The 20,694-nt window shown below is 42.9% G+C and overlaps 1 protein-coding gene across 4 annotated transcripts in view; it reads right to left on the bottom strand.

The window, feature by feature from the left end:
* The window catches only part of LOC113135690 (rho GTPase-activating protein 44-like), a 57,438-nt gene that overhangs the window by 22,004 nt on the left and 14,740 nt on the right, over nucleotides 1-20,694 (bottom strand). For 3 of the 4 annotated variants that reach the window (XM_026315899.2, XM_026315897.2, XM_026315900.2), the window contains exons 3-8: nucleotides 4,080-4,119; nucleotides 3,442-3,561; nucleotides 2,868-2,944; nucleotides 2,663-2,774; nucleotides 1,601-1,677; nucleotides 65-182 (exon numbers count right to left, since the gene is read on the bottom strand). In XM_026315899.2, the coding sequence (XP_026171684.1) occupies nucleotides 65-182; nucleotides 1,601-1,677; nucleotides 2,663-2,774; nucleotides 2,868-2,944; nucleotides 3,442-3,561; nucleotides 4,080-4,119 (544 nt within the window). The remainder of the gene's footprint in view (nucleotides 1-64; nucleotides 183-1,600; nucleotides 1,678-2,662; nucleotides 2,775-2,867; nucleotides 2,945-3,441; nucleotides 3,562-4,079; nucleotides 4,120-20,694) is intronic. The other variant, XM_026315898.2, reaches the window with a different exon arrangement.

The raw sequence follows: 20,694 nt of genomic DNA, 5'->3' as shown, positions 1-20,694 counted from the left end.
CTGAACGTTGCTATAATTTTGTCATTATGGAAACAAACGTTAATTTATTGCGATGATCACTGACTCGACAGATCTCCATGCGGTTGGCTGCCTCCTCCATCTCTTCCCTGAGGTGGTCGGCCTTGGCTCCTGTGGACGGCAGGTTGCTGGACAGTCCTGAAGACTTGGTGGACTGATAGTACCTAGAAACAGAAGACTGCCTTTTCAGCCCACTGGAGATGTGGAGTTCAGAAAGAGAAAACTCTCGATAGAAAAACCTGATAGATAATCAAACAAACAGCGGGGGGGGGGGGTCAACTTATGGTCAACTTAAACTATTTCTCCTCTAATTCTCTCCTCCCTCCCTCCGTCTGTCCGTCAGACTTTCTGTCCGTCAGACTTTCTGTCTGTGATAATATGTCGCACTGCCAGAGGAGCTCAGCACACAAAGGATGATGGGAAAAATTGCCTGAGATTTGGGTCACTAAAAAAAAAAAAAAAAAACGAGCAGACTGAAGTGCAGTGAGGAAAGTCACAGCTTGTCGCTGCTCATAATGGCAGTGAATCAGCACAGAGACAGTTTGTGATCGGACACCAGAAAAATCATAATGACTCTAACAATCCAAGGTCACCAAGATGTTTTCACACCTGTCAGACCTGAAGTTTAAGTTTAAAACGCGGACAGAGTCACAAAGTCCTGCAGCTCCTGAGCCAGAAAGACCACAACTCATCTTTTGGTTTTTTTTACAACTAAATTCGTCCTAAAAACAATTATCAATATGTAAATGAAGGGGAACTGGAATAGTGGCTGCACACACATTCGTGGTCACCAGATGGTGAACATGGACAAAAAAATAAACTATCAAGTTGCATTATGGGATGTGTAGCATCCTTCGTTTTCAGCACTTTGACCCCGTGTCTCTCTCAAGTCGTCTAGAATCAAAAACAACAACATCAACACAAACAGACTCCAGCACTTAATGTTTCTAACCTGCAAACAAAGCAAACACACTGGATTTCAGTGTCTCTTATACTCTACTGCCCTTAAACACATTCACACTGTGAGGAAATTGGGAGCTGTGCATTTAGCAGCAGGTGTCAGTCCTCCCTCAGTCAGGGGCCTGTGGGGTTTGGATCGAGTTTAGCAGCATGATGTGACACAGAGTCTGTGTGAAAGCTTCTACTGTCCAGTGAAATTTTTCTGCTGCTACGGTCTGAACTCTCCTAACAGCAGAATTAGTCTTTTGTAAATAAAGAAGAGTCTTGTCATTGAGTGAGATCCTCCTCTGTGATCATTTATTAATCTGTGAGTGAAACTAGTCCCTCAAAAAGCATCAGTTCACACTGTTACAGGAAATTAGTGAAATTACTGTGCACTTGTTATGTCTTCAATAGGAATGGATGGGCTTGTGCTGCCAGAAGAGAAGTCTGAAAGGTGAAGAGCTGGTTTTCTCACTCTAACAGCAGACTGCAGTGTGACTTTTTAAATCCCAGAGAGATTCAGTGCGAAGCCTTGGGACCGATCCGTTCACAGAGGATGGAGTTTCTCTGATCAAAGCCAAGTCTCCCTCTCTCACTCACACACACACACAGTCACACACACACACAGTCACAGACTCACCGTGTGCGCGCAGAGTCCATGTCCAGGACCAGTTTCGCTAAATGTTTCCTTTGTTTCTGGATGTTTGGGATTTCCACCTGAGGGGACAGAGCAGAGTCTGGATATCAGCGTGTTGTTTGTTGGCGTGACGAGGACGAGGCACAGGCTGAGTATTGTCGGAGGCTCTGCACCTGTTCTAGCAAAGCTCACAAAGGACTCTGGCTCTGTTTCTTGGTCTCATGAAGATTAGTTTTCTGGCACATGAACAGAGCGATCAGAAAGAGTCTCATGTACCATATATCAGGGTCCTCTACAGGTTGGCAAAAAACTCTAAACTCATTCCTATTAATGGGCTCAAATAAATTTTATTTGATTTTTATTTACCACCATACTATTACTCAGCTGCCAATTTATTGGGCACATGTATCTAAAGCTAAGTCTATCAAATCCAACAGTCCTGCAGTGCCACAGAAAGCTGACCCTGTTATTATTGTTATCTATCCTTATTGAAATAAATTAAATAAATAGACACATGCCAGTACAATGCAATGAGTGATCATACAGGTGATTCAGTTTTAGTTTTAATTTGGTGTACGTCACAAATGAACTTTATTGTTATATCCCTGACAAAGTGTTTATAAAACAAATGTGGAGCTGGATAAAGAGGTTATTATTTAGGGGAAAGGAAAATGTATTTTAATTCCCTGGCAGCACACAATCAGCCCCAGTCTATAAAATTAGGGCAAACACTGTGTATAGTGCCCAGAAATGAATTAAACTCTGCTGGATATGTGGTGAAACTGGTGCAGTGGGAAATTTTAAGCTTCTAAAAATTATGCACGGTAATTATTATTCAACAAACCACTAATTAAACCTCACCCAATAAAATGGGACTCAAAGAACTGTGAATGAAGAATGAAGCAGGTTGTGATGTGTGTTCTGATGCCTGTTCTTCACTGATTCCTCTAATATGTTGCATGTTACTACAGGAAAGGTTCAAACCAAACCCACAATAATTAACATGTATTATAATCCCTTGTTGCTATCGGCAGCTCAGGAGTCCAGTCGTTCAGGTTTCCGTACCTCTGCCAGGTCGTACAGCGGCTCGATGACGTCTCTCTCGATGGTGGACTCGAACGAGAGGAGCTCATGAGCCAGTCTGTCCTGCGTCTCCCCACAGAGCTTCAGCATCTTCCTGAAACAGACAACAAGGAACATGTTTTCTACTTCCACTGTTATTGTGAACCACAGTCTGCACGTGTGTGAGCACTGATGTGCGTGTTCTTACCCCAGCAGAGACTCGTCGCCGAGCATGGCCGCCCCCTCCACCATACATTGTGCTAGTGTCGTTAGAGGAAGCTTCTTCTAAACACAAACGGGCAGAAACACAAATCAATCACTAAATCAGCCGTCACCACCTGAACAATAAAAAATATTCACCTAAACTACTCACAGATCTGTCACTGTGCTCTCTAAAGCTCATCAGGTTCACTGTAACTAGGTCCTACTTTTATTATCACGTTTTACACATTATTAGTAGTAGTTGTAGTAGTAGTTGTAGTAGTAGTAATCAATAACTCGCTTCCTTGATCTGAATTAGCTGCTTCTACTTCATTTGGTGATTTGCTGCAGAACAGCAGCGTGAGCTGAGCAGAAAAGTCATATTTCTTCTTTTTGCCTCTGAACTTCAGTCTGTTTGTTATATGCTCTGATTATATGACACCTTTAATCAGCTGAGACTGAGATCACACTTTCGACATTCGGCCAGTTAACCACTAAATAAAGAGAAGAGCCACGCAGCAAAACAAAGAAGCTGTTTTTAGCAGTGATAATCCAGCCGGCGGGTCTGGGACGCCTCTTACCGAAGGTGACCGGACAGACTTCTTGTCCACGTCCACGCCCTGCTGGCCCTGCAGACAGGCGGCCAACTTCTTGTGTGTGCTGTGGGAAACCTGCTTGACCAGCTCCAGACGTTTCTCCACCTGAGACACACAGACAGACAGAAAGAACCGAGAGGGGACAGGCCTCAGTGACAGGTTGACAACACACACACACACACACACACACACACACACACACACACACACACAAAGATGAATTCACGCCCGATGGACAGATTATATCAGCTTCAGGACGTCGTCTCCACTGGCACCGGCAGACTGGCTTTGAGTCTGCAGCTGTGTTTGCCTCTAAAAACAAGGTTCCTCTCACCGGACGAGACTTTTCCCAGTCTTACTTAAATGCTTCTCATTTCATTATTAAATTAACTCAGTGGAACCGATGTCGCAGCCACTGAAGGCATCGTTAATCAGATCAATTACAGTGCTGCACCTCTAGTCAATCAGTGAGGACGTTCAGCCTTTTGCCTCGCAAAGAGGGACGGTTTCAGCGCTCATTAACGGGGCCTGAAGGCAGCTCAGAGAGCCACTGGAAAAAGCCATTTTATACAGGCTGAAAACATAAAGCGGAAACAGACAAACAGAAGAAGAGTCACTGTTACCTGTAGCAAGTCTTCATTTAATACTTCTGTTTTTTCAGCCCTGGAAGAGAAAAGAAAAAGAGGCTGTAAATGCTAAATGATATAACATCATTAAATTACACTCATTTGTTGAAATTCTTACACAGAATAAATAATTCAGCAGCTGCAGCCTGGAGCCAATCATATTTCAGTGGTTACATGTTTATGGTTCAATGTGATACTGATGTTGGGAGAAAGAGTGAAAACATAAGTTAAACTCTGTCTGGAGAATCAATGGTTACGCCCAATAAGCAAGTTCAAAATGTTTTTGTGCATCTGCATTGTTGTAAAAAGGTTAAATCCATAATCACAATAATTTCTACTTACAGTGCAGAATAATGGACTGGATATCAACTAATAGAACAACTGCCAGGAAGCGTAATTACTTTACTAAGTATGATAAAATGCTGCTGTACGTTGGATGAATAGATGAGAAGGCTTTCTAATTCATTTAGAGATAATTTAATAAAACAAATATGATGAAACAAGACTGAGACACAATGATGGCCTGTCATTGTGGTGCAGGAACATCCAGTGGATTTGAATCCTTTAGGGAAGCTCTTTCACAGAGGAGAATAAAGGAATCAGGCTTTAACAGGTTTATTTGTTTGGTTGTTTGGTGGAATTTCCTGACACTGAGAAAAATGACCGAATATCATTAGCCTTATATAAAGCTGTTCAGGACATTATTGGAAAAACAAAACCATCTCAATATTGAAGGCGAGCGTGTAGCACGAACACAGATTGATTCTGTCACCACCTTGAGCAACAACACAGACTGGCAGCTCGACCTAAATCAATGTGGATGTGACAACATGCAAGGCTATGAAGGAACAACAGGTTAATAACAAAACACACATGTACTCTGGAGAACAACGGTGCCTGGAGGGTCTTTGGCCTTTACACAACAATGCAGCGATGCTTCGAAGATTCTTCTGCTGTTTTTTCCTCCGAGAGTCGATTTCAATCTGTCTACTTTAAGGTTGATTTGTGATTCGAAGCATTTCTTCATGTACAGTTTCACAACATTACCTTATGCCTCCTGACAAACAAACTGCGTATTGTGGCATAAACATCGATTCCTCTCAGTGTTGATCTTGGTTTGGATTATTAAAAATGTCATGCTCAAGCTCTGAAAGCAAAAACCGATTATCAAATTAGTTTCTCTTAATTTCCTACTTAATAACAAATTGATTAACTGACTACTCGGTGCCGCTCAGCTCTTTTCTTATGATATAACCCTCTAGTTTGGTCCATTTTCCAGTTTCCTCCAAACTCAGCAGATAGAAAACATGTCAGAAGTCCAGCGAGCAGGAAAAGCCCAAAGTGCTGGAGGATTCTCACTGTCTGCTCTGATCCAGCTCCATATACATTGATTAGACATTAAGCTGCAATCGGAATCACTTTCCCTAAAAGCATCGTTAAGGTTCTGTTTATTGCAGTATTATCTTCAGAGACAGCTCTGGTTCCATACAGCCCGCTGCAGCTGCAGACAGAAACCATCATCCCTGAATTTTCTGATGGTTCTCTGATTGTTTTTGTGGCCTCGGCCTTAAAAACAGCCAAACCACCTGGGGCGGACGTCTTTGGTCCTGGAAGCACAGACGTCTAATTTAACAGGTAGAAGATGTTTAAGTTTCTGTTCAAACCCCGATTCCCCACCTGCTTATAACATTAAACATCAAACATCTTCATCTACAGCAACAAATATTACCAATTAAGTCATATTTATTACATTTTATATCCTGCTTATAAATTTCGAAGACAGATGGGGGATTTAAAGTAAAGAGCTGCTTGTGCTTCTCAGGAAACTGCTTTATAAATGACAAAACCTTAACAGAAATGTCAATATGTTTAAAAAACCTGTTGATGTTTATTAAAGCTGAGACACCTGGGACCTTTAATAATGTCCAACTAACACTTATTATTCCAAAGCTATTACAACGTGTCCCCCAGGGACCTGAAATGTCAGTCCACCTGGAAACCCAAGTGCTTTTCTAAATCACTGGGACAGAATTTACAGCCATTACACGTATGAACTTTTATAGAGGCTGCTCTGTAAGAAAATAGTGATTTTAAAGTAAAATAAATTAATAACTAATAAAACGGCATTTAACATCCCCAAACCAAAACTGCCAGCAGACACATGTCATTAAAATGAATCATATCAAACCCCCACATAGTCAGGGCCTTACAAGGACTCAGCAGGCAGGTTAACACGCTAAGAACATACAACAGCCAGGTCCTCTCTGAACCAAACCTCAAATCTGCTTCAGCTCATGTCCCCTCGCTCAGACAATGCACTCCCTGGGTCTGCAGGGACACGACCTGTGTGGACTTACAGAGCCGAGCCGCCCCTGCGTGAGGATCTAGTCCTGCTGATCCGCAGCTTTCTCTTCCACATCCCCCCTGCTCACGGTGGGGAAACCACCTGTTGTCAGGCAGCGGCCGACTGACAATCATGAGTGAGGAAAGGAGGAAAGTGGAGTGTCAGGAGGAGGAAGAGAGGGAGGGACTGGGAGGGAAGAATGAGACCTGAAAATCTGGTCCTTTCAGTCTCTCCCTTATCAACCAGCGATCTCTGCCCTTTTGTCTGTCACGTTTCCAACAGGCTGGACCACAGAGAAACAGATTTAGATACAGTCTATAGACTGTGTGTTTATGACTGCGCACACACACACACACACACACACACACACACACACACACACACACACACACACACACACACACACACACAAACACACACACACACTCTATAGACGTTAAAAGGACATAATACAAAAGAGGTCAAAGTGGTTTGAGCTGGGCTTTTTTTTGTTTTTTAAAGACACTCCACTTTTGCTCTGCTGGATCTGCAGGATGATTATTGATCTGACTGAAGTGAAACAGCTGGACAGATGTGAGTCTCAGCTCCCCACTTTCTGTGCAGCTTTTAGATAATGCAGCTGTTTGGGGTTTGTAGCTTGATGGTGATAGCTCTCACTGCTTTATGGTCATTTTTTTAAAATTTCTTATTGGTCATCTTTCAATGAATTTTTCCTTTATGGCAATTGTGGATCTATTTTTAGTGTTTTGATGTTTTGTCTGGATACAAATCCAGGATTTTTCCTGAGGTCTGAGGAGTAAAACACAAACAGTCCTGCTGCTCTCACTGTTCATTTCCTCACCAATAACAAACCGTTCACAACATTTACTGGCTCAGTGAATTTAACTACATTATAATGACACACACACACACACACACACACACACACACTAATGAAAAAAATAGCAATTAGTCAACACTAGTGGATGGTCCAGTGCTGCTCTTTTTACACACTCAGACAACACAAGTCATCCAAACACCCTCACAATGCAAAGAACCATTTGTCATGTTCTTCCTGTGTAAATTTGTTTAGACTGCATGCAGGCACACACACACACACACACACAGACACACACCTCATCGCTCCTAAGGTATGGTATTATAAATACAAAGTTTAGCACCGGCAAAACAAAACAAAACAAAACATCTGTCAGCTGCTGCTGCTGCTGTGAGTTTCTCCACACACACCAACCTCACTTAGCAACTTTTGTCTTACCCTCACAGGTGTGTATGTATTATATTTGCAAATGTACCTGAATAATATCCAAACAGGGGGCAGATTATTCTAATGGCTCCAGTTTGAACTGTTATGTCCTCAATTACCAGCAAAAGGTTGGACTTGATCTGACTTTGACAGATGTGACTGTAGATTAAAGCTGCAGCACACTCTACCTGCAGTGCTATGGGGTGCGTGAATGCTGTGGTGGCTTCCTGTGAAAACAACAAGAACCACATGCACACACAGGCAGAGAGCATCTAGTAGCTGTTGCCCCATTATTTCACGTAAAAACACCACTGGTTGAGAGGAGCCACCCACCCAGAGGAAGACATTAAAAAAGATAGAGAGGAGGAGGTGCAATATCTGTGAGATGATCCATGATCATTAGTTTTTCTTGACAGTGAATTTGTTTTTATAAATGATGATGATGTGTTTCTAAGCATAAACATCAGCAATTAAAGGATTTGAATTCAGGTTTCCTCTGCAGAAGTGTGATGTATGTGAGAAAACACATCTTCCTGTTTGGTGATGTCTCTATGTCTGCAAACGTAAAGAGAGGAGAAGGTCAACTGTTAAAATGCGGTGACGTTTCCACTCGGGGGACCCGGTCCTCGTAATGCAGCATAACGAGGGAGTCACAGCTGAGGAAGGGAGAGGCTGAGAACACAAGGTTCATGTTGAGACAAAATATAATAAGATAAAAATAAAAAAGTCCAGTGCTTGGTCCAGACTCTGACTCGCCCTGCTCTCTTCTCTCTGCAGCTTCCTGCTAATTGTTTGCCACATCAAGGGCGTTCCTGAATCAAAGCCTCGGCAGCACAGTCTGTGCTTTACTGCAGCTTCTGTCGTCACACCCGGGATTCCCACTGGCACGGAGAAAAGAGCGGGGGAGGCCAGGTGGAGGTGGTGGGGGTGGAGAATACAGAAGCAGGGGGAGATAATAGATGTGTAAATAGGTTTTACACTGAGAAGCCTTTAGAAAGGGAGCTGGAGCAACACAAACTACAGATTGTCCTGTTTTTATCCACACACCTCCACATCTCCATGCCATCCACATAAAAAGGCAGAAAACTGCTTCACTGGTGATCCCTGAGGGTTAAGGACACTTATATTCGCTGAATATATCTTTTCTGCAAGGACATAAGCTGTGCACTCTAAGATACGATCAAATACAACAGCTCTGCCATCAACATGATAATATCGACGATAATGTCTATTTATGTCTCTTACATATTATTTATAATAAGGCATATTTACTGTCTTTGATTGGACAGCTTTGCATCATCAGCGAACCAGTGACAGCAGGTCACATGGTATTTTAATGAACCTTACTGGTATATTTGTGTGTTTGTTTAATCTTTAACTACAACACGGAGCTCACACAGCCCTGACTGACGCCACAGTGCACCTGAGCCTACACAGACTGAAAAAGAAGCATTTTACCAACTGACATAAAAAAAAACCCAAATAGGACAAAGACTGTGGCACCGGGAACAACAGAAACTGCAGCATAAACACGATTTCTCCCATTTTTCCAGCTGATTTCTCGACTGCAGACGTTACTGTTGTGTTTTTCTGTGACGTTTCAGCAGCTTAACACTGAAAGTCGTCCAGCAAACCCACCAGTGTCTCCATTGTTGCTGCTGTTGTAATAGAGGGGTGACAATGAACTTTGTCAGAGACCAGAGAGCTCAGCACCCCAGGGTGGAGCAGATTAGGATTCACTGGTACTCTCAGGGGCTGGTGGCAGATATGAAACCAGTCATCCCAGTATCTCATCACATCAGATTCTGGATATTATGCAAATCACATTATTGGATTATTTATTTTTGTTAAGACACTATTCATTTTTACTGACTATAAGCTAAAGTCATATAAGCTAATATATAAACTCTGCATGATAACAAACTGTGGTTGTCTCCTGAATGAAGTAAAGTAAAAAGTGCAGTATCTCTTTCAGAGATGTACCCGAGTATTGTTGTTATGGCTTTATGGCTTTACAGCTTTACTGCTTCACTTCCCTGAACAGTGCCAGCACCAGGTAGGAGACGGACGCAGCCACAGACGAGCTGGTGATGGAGCCTGTAGAAGCTAAAGTGATATCAGAGCCAGTGAATATTAGTTCAATTTGGCCAGAAAGCAGCTAAAAAGTGGCAGCAATGCACCAACCAAGGCCTCAAGGACACACACACACACACACACACACACACACACACACACACACACACACACACACACACACACACACACACTGTGTTTAATAATGAAAATGAAAAACTATCTAGAAACAATACTGCAAAATAAAAACGTAGGAACCATCTGTCACAGTTTTTACTCCGACTGTTCATTTCTTCTGTGTGTGCAGCTGTCTGCCAGACACATGAGCTCCAATCAATGCAGCAGCAATCATTTCTGTTCAGCTGCATCTGGACAAGCAGCAGGAGATGGCAGATCTGAGCAAGCCATTCTTTTTCCCTGCTTTCCTATATTTATTACAGTCTGCAGGCTGCTGCTGAACCAGGCTAAACAAAGCAGAGACACAGCTGAGTTCCATGTGCAATAACAACTACATGTCAAATACACTGTAAAAAAACAAAACTGTACAATCTTTCAACTACTGCGTCACTTTGTGGGGAGTATTTAAATATCAGCTCTAATTAAAACAGACCACCTTGAGAACACAGGCCCCAAAGTAAAACTTCTAAATGATTTCTAATTAAGATAAACTGCATGAACAAGGTTATAAAAGAACATGTGAACGCCTCAGCTTTCTCAGATTTGGCCTGTAGCAGTAAGAAAAACCAGACAGAGACTTCACAAAGATGGGACGTCATCAGTAGCAACTGAACATGAAGTGAAGCACAGCTGCAGAGAAAAGCACAAACAGAAAACACTGTGCTCATCCTCACAGAGCAGCTGAACACAATCATCTGTGAGAAATTTCTGCAACACTGGTATCAAATCTGTCCCCAACAATAAACGCGGGCACGCTAGATGTTAAAAAAGGCTCAGTAATGAAGGACATACTGACTGTTGCTGTATGTAAATCTTTAACTACAGTTTAATAAGTCAAACATTTCTGTTTCCTAAAAGAACAGTCTTCAGGGCTTTGGCTAAAAATAGTTTTAAATGCACAGAATCTGTAAAGACTTAACATTACAGTGACACTGACCAGGGGTGGACTGTGGAATATGTAGGTTTAGATGTTTAATTCAGTCCAAGTTAGAAGATGAACAATGAGGAAAAAATGGTTCAAGGACAAAAACGTCCCCCGGGAGAAATGTTCTAGGTGCAGTCAGATTACCCAGCATGCTTTTCTCTACAGCTAACCACAAACTAGGGGGGTGGGGTTGCTATGGCAGCAAGATGTTGCAGCGACGGAGCAAATGGATGGATCAAAGTCAGAGTGGAGACGACGTGTGGAGATGAATGAAGCTCAGGAGTGAAGTGGAGTCATTGCTCTGACGGGAGCCGAGCTTTCATTTGTCACAACTGCACAACCAGCCGAGATGATATCTGTATCACACACACACACACACACACACACACACACACACACACACACGCATGCATGAATGCACATGCACACACACACACACACACACACACAGACACACACACACACCCTTGGGCTCGCATTTTTTGGCTTCAAGGTCATCTGCCTCATTCAACATCTGCAGGAGCGGAGGCAGAGCAAAATCCTCCTGATGAACTGAAACTGAGATGAAGATTGGAACTAATGTGCCTTTAGCAACACTACATTTATAAGTAAAACCACTGAGGGCGGCACGGTGGACTGGTGATCTAGCCTGGGGGTGCACCTCCTGGGCCGACGGGGATCACACCCACGTCGATGTGACCCTCTACGGGATTAGCAGTTTCGATAAAGGACAGATGGATGAAGCATTTCATGCTGTGGGTCTGAAAACTTCCTCCAACACTGTTTTTAAAATGTAAATCAGCAGAATGTGTGTGGTTGAACAATAAACATGTCGCTGCTTCTTTCTCTGTAGTTGAAAGAAACCAGTGTTCAACCATATTTTATTTATAGATTCTTCTATTTTCAGCTGTTTGCACACACACACACTCTGAATGTGGTTCTGCTGCTCCGACACTGAGCTGGATTTAAAAAAAAAAACTCATTGGCAAGAACCAAACTTGGCAGGATGAATAAAAAAATCAATTTAGCACTAATATCACAAGATAAGGAGGAAACAGCCACAGTCACAGGACCCAATGTTGTAAATCAAAACAGGCACAGGACCATGGTGCACTACATAAACCATAAAAATAAACTGTTACTGCTTGAAAGAAGATGAAACCTGAGCGTGAGCTGTTGTATCGATGTGTTTACTTCAATTAAAACACAACCACAGCACAAAAAACAAGAAATCTGTCAAAGAGGAATCATAAGAAACAGAAAAATATTTATCCTTTGGAGGAGTGGTCTGACAAAACAAGACATATGAAGCCATCACCTTTAGGGTATTGGACACTTTTTCTGACATTTTATAGGATAAACAAGAAAATAATCAGCAGATTGATCATGAAAACCCAAGAGCGCCAACTGCAAACACTTTTAAAACTTCATTAAGCATCATTTAAATCTAATTGTTCAACATTAAATGTGCAACTCAGAGTCAAAAATCAGTTTTCCACCCCAAAATAAATCATCCATCTCTTCCTTTTCCGGGGATTTAGACTCATGACAATACTTATCCTAATTCAAACACACCACCTTGACCCGTTGGAGAGCACGTGTTGCATAGTAAACAGCCACAACACAATACAGCACAAGATAACAAAACAGATCCCGGGTCCAAAGCTGCTGCAAAACAACACAAGCTATCAAAATGCTGCTCACAGCCAAAGGTCTGCAGAGTCCAGGTCCGGCTCTCCACAGAGTCCGCTATTTTTCTCACGGAGCACTAAATCCCCAGCTTTTCCGAAGCAAACACAATGAAACAGTCTGACTCATTGCAGATTCACCCGGAGTGCAAAACAGAGCGAAGCCTGGAAAATAAATTTAAAAAACACTAGGAGGTGATGCACTTTTTAAAAGATTCACTTCCCTCCTCCTGGGATTAAATGCTGTTTCCTGAAAATAGCAAATAAATCTTCTTACAAGGTGGAAGTGTCTGTTTGGAATATCTGCAACAAGGAAAAAGCTGAGTAGACACATCCAGTCTTAGAGCTAACGGAGCAGAAAACTACAGGGGCTGCATCTGACACTTTATCTAAATCCCTAAAACAATCCAACAATGCAAATCAGACCAGGAGCTCGTATTTACTAATAACTAGGACACAAAGGTACAGCTCACAGCACATATCACACTGGGTGACTCAGATGATCCACATTGTTCAGGTCTGTTCTGCCAGCTGGACCCTCAGGCTGAACCGAACTTTAAAGTCAGAAAACAAAAACTCGTCTTGATTTTCCATCACAACTCAGAAACTCTATCTTGAACAAACCTGCTGCATAAGCTGAAATTCTCTGTTTACAAATGAGCCTGGATCCTAATTGTTTCATTTATTACATCAAAGTTTATCCCTCGGTTTTTACTATCAGGGGATCGATCACAAATGCCTTTCAAAATAAAGGCGCAGGAAGTGTTTGAAGTGCAGCCTCATCTTAACATAATGAAGAATGGGGAGAGTGAATACACTGAAGCACCTAATCTACTTAATTAATAGTTCATCTGTTTGAATGTCCACAATAGAAAACAGTTCATTTATAATGATATAAAACAAGCAACATCTGGTACTTTAGCTTTAAGAAAGACTCAGATTTTCTGCCAGTAATGAACAACCTGACTGACTAAAGTCATTACACGTTAATGATGATTGTACTGTAGCTGTTCGTAAACAAACAGTGTGTACTGCAGAGACCCTGGCAGCCTGAGGCCTGTACTTCAGCTGAAGCACAACTGCAGAAACCAGCAGCGTCCTGGTCGTCACCGCTGACGCCCCGAACCCTCCAACTCTCAGCCAGTGGACCCCCTCCCCACACACAGCACAGCTGGAGAGAGCACACGCACGCACACACACACACACACACACACACACACACACACACACACACACACACACACACTATCCAACCCCACTGGCCTTGTCTTTACACAGCTGGTCTGAACAAGACTGATGTTGCTTCTTGACACCAGAGACTATGAACCACGTTGGAATGGATGGGATGAGAACAACAACTGTGCGGCAAAACTTTTTCTCACACAAACTAATCCCATCCACTGCCAGGAGTGCTCCCTGCTCCTCTCTATTCAGTCTCATCATCAATCTTCACTGAAGACAAGACTCTTCTGAGTCTGCTTCGTTTGTGGGGGTTTAGATGTCTGAACAAAGAGAAGTGTCCAGTATTAAGAAAAGCAGAAGTCAAAGGATTCTGTGTAGCAGATTTCTTTCTACCTTCTCCTCAGGTCGGCTGTTTATCCTTTGAATAAAAACCATTAGCATGTTAGCATGCTGGCTAACTAAGACTTAGCACAAAGCTGAAGAGGATCAACAAACTGAGACGAACATGAACGTCTGTAGTCAAAATCACAAACCTCCGTACATCCTACAGGTTGGCTGCACACTATAAACTGATTTTGTGACAATGCATTATTTAGATCTTGGGCAGAGACATGAAGGGAAACAACCACAGAGCGATACGAATCACTGAAAAGTTTCTTTCACAGGTTGGAACAGAGCAAAGATTGAGGTGAGCTGTGCAGGTCAAACCCTACTGGGCGATTAAATGCTGCTGGTAAATGCTAATAAAATGTTAATAAATTCTGCAGGTGCTTTCCCAGAGAAAACATCTGGCAAAGAGGATGTTCCTCATCCAGCTACAGACATGTGGTGTTTATCCAGCACCTCCACCCAGCAACAGGAGCCAGCCACGGGTTGAATGAGGGTCTCACACATTCTGGCAAGCGGCCTGGTGCTCTGACGTATTTTTCCTGTATTATCTCCCTCCCTCCTCCCTCGTTACTTCTCCGTGAGCATCGGCTGCTTCTGCCCGAGCCTCCCGTCACTCGCTCGGTGTAGCTAAGGAGACACACAGCGCTCTGGCAGACGGGCTGAGGACAGCTCATTGGACTCGTCTCTGCAGGAGTGCTGGGACGGGGAAGCTTCTCTCCTGCCAAGTTCTCATCATTCTCAACAGTCAGAGAGAATGACTAATAGCTGTGAGAGGAAGGCTGGGCAGGGGAAAGAGAAGGACCCAGACAGTGGTCCCAGAGTTAGGAAACGCACTGAGGGTGAGAAGGTCTTTGCAAACAAAAACACCTTTATATTCACGCTGGCATCGCTGGAGCTGTGAAATAACTCAAGCAGGTGACAGGCGGGAGAAGACAATATGCTGCAGAGCCTGGAGCTGTGGCAACACTGTCAGAGTGACACATGGTTTGCAGTTTTAAATGGTGTGTTGTTGTTCGTCCCACTGAAGGCCAACAATAACAGTGACCTGTGAGAGCACACGGCTGATGCACTCGTGTAAACTCGTTTCTTCTGTTCTCTAAGCTTCCCTCCCTCTCCTCTCACATCTTCAGACTGAGGTTAGACTGTCGCTGGGGTTTCCACTGACCTCGTTCCTCAAGCGCGCCGCTGCTCAGATCAGAGCCGCAGCTGCCGTCCTTTCACATTTCCCCGGAAAATCCACTTCTGAGGGTTCAAGGCAGAGAGCTAGCACTGATGCAGGGCCCTCATATATCACACCCTGAGGCTCATTTCGCCAAACTTGCAAAATGCAACCTGAGGTAATTTGCTCTCAGTGATTTTGACGTGTCACTAATCAAACATTACCCATTCCGTGCTTTGCAGGACTGACTGAATGCATCTGAAAGGTTGTGATTGATGATCATTTGAGTGTGGTGATCAATCATATTTCACCATTTTTTTCATCTTCTATAGATGCCAAAAACATTTTTCCAAGGTGCCTGATGTTTTCTTGTTACAGGATATAACAGTCTCTCTGCAGCCCTAACCCTAACTGAACTAAACAAACAACAATTCCACATTAGTTCCACTTCATTTTCCACAGCTGAATTAAAAAAAAAAAGTTTTCTGTCTTACTTCTGGAACAAACCTAAAAGGTCCAGGTTCACTACAACTCTCCATAACAAAACACCCACTATATAAAGTGCTGGATGAGTAATGAATGATGAAAAACAAAGATTAGGATGTTTCATCTCACCTGGATTCACCTTCATAAAAACAGCTGGGACTGAAAGGTTTTGTTTGACACTGTCGAAGGAGGTAACAGTCACTTTATTCTTTCTTTTTTGTTTCTTCCCTTCGTTCCTCGGTTCCCTTAGGCCTGTTACAGTGACTGGCACACAGACCTAATAAAGCAAAACCATTAAAACCAGTGAGAGAGATATTTATGGCATTCCCCGCAAGGCCTGGCGTCCTCACTGCGACCCACATACCACGTTCTGTAACCGTGAAATATTCATCACACTTAGCGCTGCTGATCATGGCTGGAAACCTCAAACAACAGCTGATGGTGTCTTTCACAATGATGGATCCAGCAACACTGAATATTTTAACAAACAGAAAACAGCGTGTCTGTCGTGTTTATCTGAATTCTACTCTCTTTTCACCACACTCAACGTCTACGTGTTACACTGACACGTGGACATAAGTCAGACATTGTTGCTGATGCAGGAGAAACACACGGTGGAGGATAGAAGGAGGGAAAAAAGGTGATAAAACTCCTTTCAGCATTTGGCCGTGAACCAAACAATCCTGCTCTGGGTTTTTAAAACGTCAGCTGTGATTTCATCAGGCATCATAGGGCTCTCAGACCAGGCACCAGATGCCTTTAGAGGAGTGGCCCTCAGGCAACACACAGCACAATCCTGGTCCCTCATCTGTGTACCGACACACACACACACACACACACACACACACACACACACACACACACACACACACACACACACACACACGCTTGGTTTAAAAGCAGAGCTGAGGCTACGCAGGAACTGCTACTGTTTTGCATTTCAGCTCCTGCTTCTCATGGGTGGAGAAAAAGACTAACACACTGTAGCTCGTCTGCTTCTCCACATGCAGTGGGAAGAGCACCTGCTCTGTTATCGTGGAGCATATGCTGCTCTTCTCAGATACAAGTCATTCAGGGAGCTTCACTACAGGCGGATCTGAAGAGATATATTTCAAGCCAAAGTAAGCCTTCCATCATTACAATGTGAACTAAGGGAAAAAACCCCCTCTGCAACGTGGTGGACTTCGGTTTTCAAAGAGGGCGTTGTATGGGAATTTAATATTTCACTATCCCACACGTAAAGAAACAGGGTGACATTTACATTTAGTAGATTTACATTCAGAAAAGAGGAAACATATAAGCCATAAATGTGCATTCATGTGCATAATGTGCTGACGTTCTAATCCACAGTCTGGACGAGGGTGAAGAGAAGGTACTTAGATTATAAAGTTTTGGACAAGCTAAAAAATGTGAGCTAGTGATCGAGAAGAACTTGTGTAAAAGTCACCAAAGTTACTACAGTTCCTCCTGACAGAAATGTGAACGTGCGTAACACAATGTATGATAATCCATCCCATAGTTAGCTTGCAGCTCCACAGCTCCCCTTTCACAGGGAAAAACTATTCGCTATTCGATGCCACCATGCTAAAACAAATCTGTCCTCCTTAGCCAACGCAGAGGCCAAATAACGTGACACCTTGCATTTGTTTTACCTGTAAAAAAAAAAAAAAAAAAGTACAACCTTAGGAATGTCCTCATTAGTCAATTATTTGTTCATCAGAAATAAATATGTGGTCCATTCCTTCTGCAACAATTCCCACACTGTGGTAAAGACCTAGATGTGCAATAAAGTGTGTCACAACAAAAGCAGCCTGCAAACTGAATTCCTGTCTGTGCTTTAATCCAAGGCAGGCCTGATCTCGGACGGTGCTAGGATGATGGTGAGCATGAGAAATGAGCTGAGAGCCCGTTGAAAGAGAACGGCTCCTCTGAGCGTCAACATCATCAAACGGCATTTTCTGAAACTGTCTGGCTCACAGGATGTTTTCTCCCACCAGACGTCTAATGAATTTAATTGATTATAAGACTGAAAATATCTCCATTTAGAACAGCAGCCTTTCACTGTCTAATGTGAGCTGCATCTATTTCTCGGCAATACAATGAAACCAGAAAGACTTGTTAACATCTCCAGGTAACACTCGTTTGCCTACATACTGAAATGCCAGTTTAATATCATGTGAGAGGTGAAGTGCGATAATTTTAGCTGTAATTTTGCAGGGGGAGAAAACACACGCAGTGAATCTGCAGTAACTAATTTCTATTTACACCGTTACATAAGCGACATTTCCTATTGTATGTGTTCGTCACAGCTTCAGTCAGCTGTGTGGGAAGCTGCAGCTCCATCCAGAGATGTTAAAGCGGGACGAGGAGGACGGAGGGGGAAGCCTGTGTGTGAGTCATCACCTGCATCATTCGCCTTCAGGCTGCACGAACACTGACACTGTCTGAGTCTGGAAACTGACCCACAGGCTTAAAGACACAGTCCAGCAATTAGTTTAGCTTTGTCCACAATATATATATATATATATATATATATTCATCATATTCCTAATGATGTGTTTAGCCTTTGTTCAGCCATTACTAGATTTAATTACTAGATTTTATTTACTTGCTGTTTGATCCTGTCTGCCTGATGTTTTTGTAATTCAGGGGGATTTTCTGTAAGTCCTGCAGTGATTATTCTTTGTGGTGTCCTATTCTTTGTTTATTTGCAATAAAAATAAAGATTCATGGTTTTTATTTGAGAAATGAAACAACTTTAAATGGTTTAATCTGGAGTTTCTCAGGGAATCATAAAGTGTGAAGTCGGTGTGACAGGCAGGTTGAGTCGATGTGAGACGAGAAAAACAGAGAAACCCACTTAGCCAGTCAAACTGGGTCAGAGCTTTGGTAAGTATGCCAGGGGAGCTGCCTGCAACCCTCACACATGGATATTTTTAAAACTGACAGGGCCAAGACGCCACATGAGAAGAAAAATTTCCTACACAGCTTTCTACATTCATCTAATGTGCAAGAAAATACAAGAACTTCACAGGTCAACAATTTTAAAATATAATAATGCAGCACATAGACACAGCCCCTGCACTAATCATCACACTGTAAACAGTCTGATGAGTGACAATATCCCACATCAGTCATCACATTCACCAGCCTCGGGGTCGTCCTACGTCAATAACGACTGAACGCCTCAGTGAAGCAGCCGCCACGTACGCAGGAAAACCTTGAACGTATGGCGACACACACAGAGACAGTAAATCAGCTCAACAGCTGCTGTCACAGTTACAGCAGAGATATATGGACAGACATGAAACTTCAACACCCAGCTGCAACAGACATCTACAAACCACAGACATGACTTAGCCTTTGTTCACCTGTGAGCAGAATCCACACTGTAAAAAAAATAATCCTACTGACTCCTGTTTGGATGTGGCTGTAAAACTGTTTAAGCTGGAGCAACTTCGGCATCAAACTTTCCAAAATGTGACTGAAATAAAGTGAATATTTAAATTCTGCTCATAGTAAAACAAACTAGAATAAATAACTTCAACTGTAAACTAAATCTAACAGCACAAGACAAACTGTTCCAGCTGTGTTTGGCATTTTTACAGTGTGGTGCTTTCTGCAGAGGGCACCAGCAACAAAGTTGAATCTGCATCAACTTTTGCTGCATTGCAGAGCAGCACCATCCCGCATCGGGCTGCCTGGGCCGCTCAGATACCCGCTGGTGGTTTTAGGGGGTCAAGACACTGTCCATGAACTGTGACGTCCCAGGTTCAAGTCTAACAAGGACACCTTTACAGCATCGTATTCACCCTCCATCTCTCTACCACCTGTAATAAAGCCACAAGAACAGACTGCAGGTAGATTACTCTTTAACATCAACAATCACTAAAACAGAAGGTAATATAGATGAATACTGCAGATGTGCAGTAAGTCCTCAGGGTTTTATAAAGTGTCTTGTGGCCTGATAAGCCTTAAAACTAACATGTTATTCAGCACAGCCCCCCTTCCTCCCATGTAAGGTAACTATCAAATCAACACCCCCATAACACTTTTAAGTCTGCTGAGACCCAAACTGTGAGTGGACACATTTTATTTCTTCAGCAGAGTCGGGGTATTTGCTGGAGGCAGATGTTTATTGTAGGAGTTCCCTTTATGACTCAGCAGCTGAGTCATAAAATACCTGCCAAACCTCTTCTTCTCTGCAGGTATGTGGAACTTTAAGTACACAATCAAGACTATTCAATTAGCATTTTAAACGTCAGGACTAAATGTGAAAGGGCTGCTAGTACTGCCAGTCCCAGTGTGAATCAACACTTCAGTCTGCAGCTTCTAGTTCATTTGATTTAATGCTCTCTACACTCTAGTTATACAGCTGAAGACCCCAGAGTGGCTCAGTTCACTCTGGTATAAAACAGAAAAGAGGTGAATCCTCATATTTTATTATTCAGCAAACGTTTGGTTAATTTCACCTGGTAAGTGACTAAACATTTCCCATTCATTAAACATGAGAATGAGAACAATCTCTCCTTGGTCTTATCAGTAGCTGATTTCAAAGGCTCGAGAGCGACAAGGATGTGGGCTAACTGCACCCCCGTTGTGCGATGGCTTGTTACAGCAGTGACATCTTTATGCGCCGTCTAAGCCGTCTTATCACTGCACTTCTCCGCTGACTGCTTTCAGACAAAACTTGCTTTTGAAGAGAGGGTAAGAGGAGTGCATGCAGCTAAAATAAGACATGTCTTGTCAGCTCTGGGGCACAAACAGAAGGAGTCGATGAGAGGTTTTGCACAGTCTCAGTGCAGCTTCAGGCTACCCTGTCTGTAAAAACTCTCTGCACTGAGGAGGAGGAGGCTGTGATCAGGTGTGTGACGAAACTCCTGGATCACAACTCTCATGCATCTGCTGTCAAACATTTTATCCTTGTTTGAGGGTTTCTGTAATG

The sequence above is a fragment of the Mastacembelus armatus genome, chromosome 19 (genome assembly GCF_900324485.2).
Source record: "Mastacembelus armatus chromosome 19, fMasArm1.2, whole genome shotgun sequence".
Classification (NCBI taxonomy): Eukaryota; Metazoa; Chordata; class Actinopteri; order Synbranchiformes; family Mastacembelidae; genus Mastacembelus; species Mastacembelus armatus.
The sequence above is the reverse complement of the archived record's forward strand: the minus strand, read 5'-3'. Positions and strand labels throughout refer to the sequence as shown.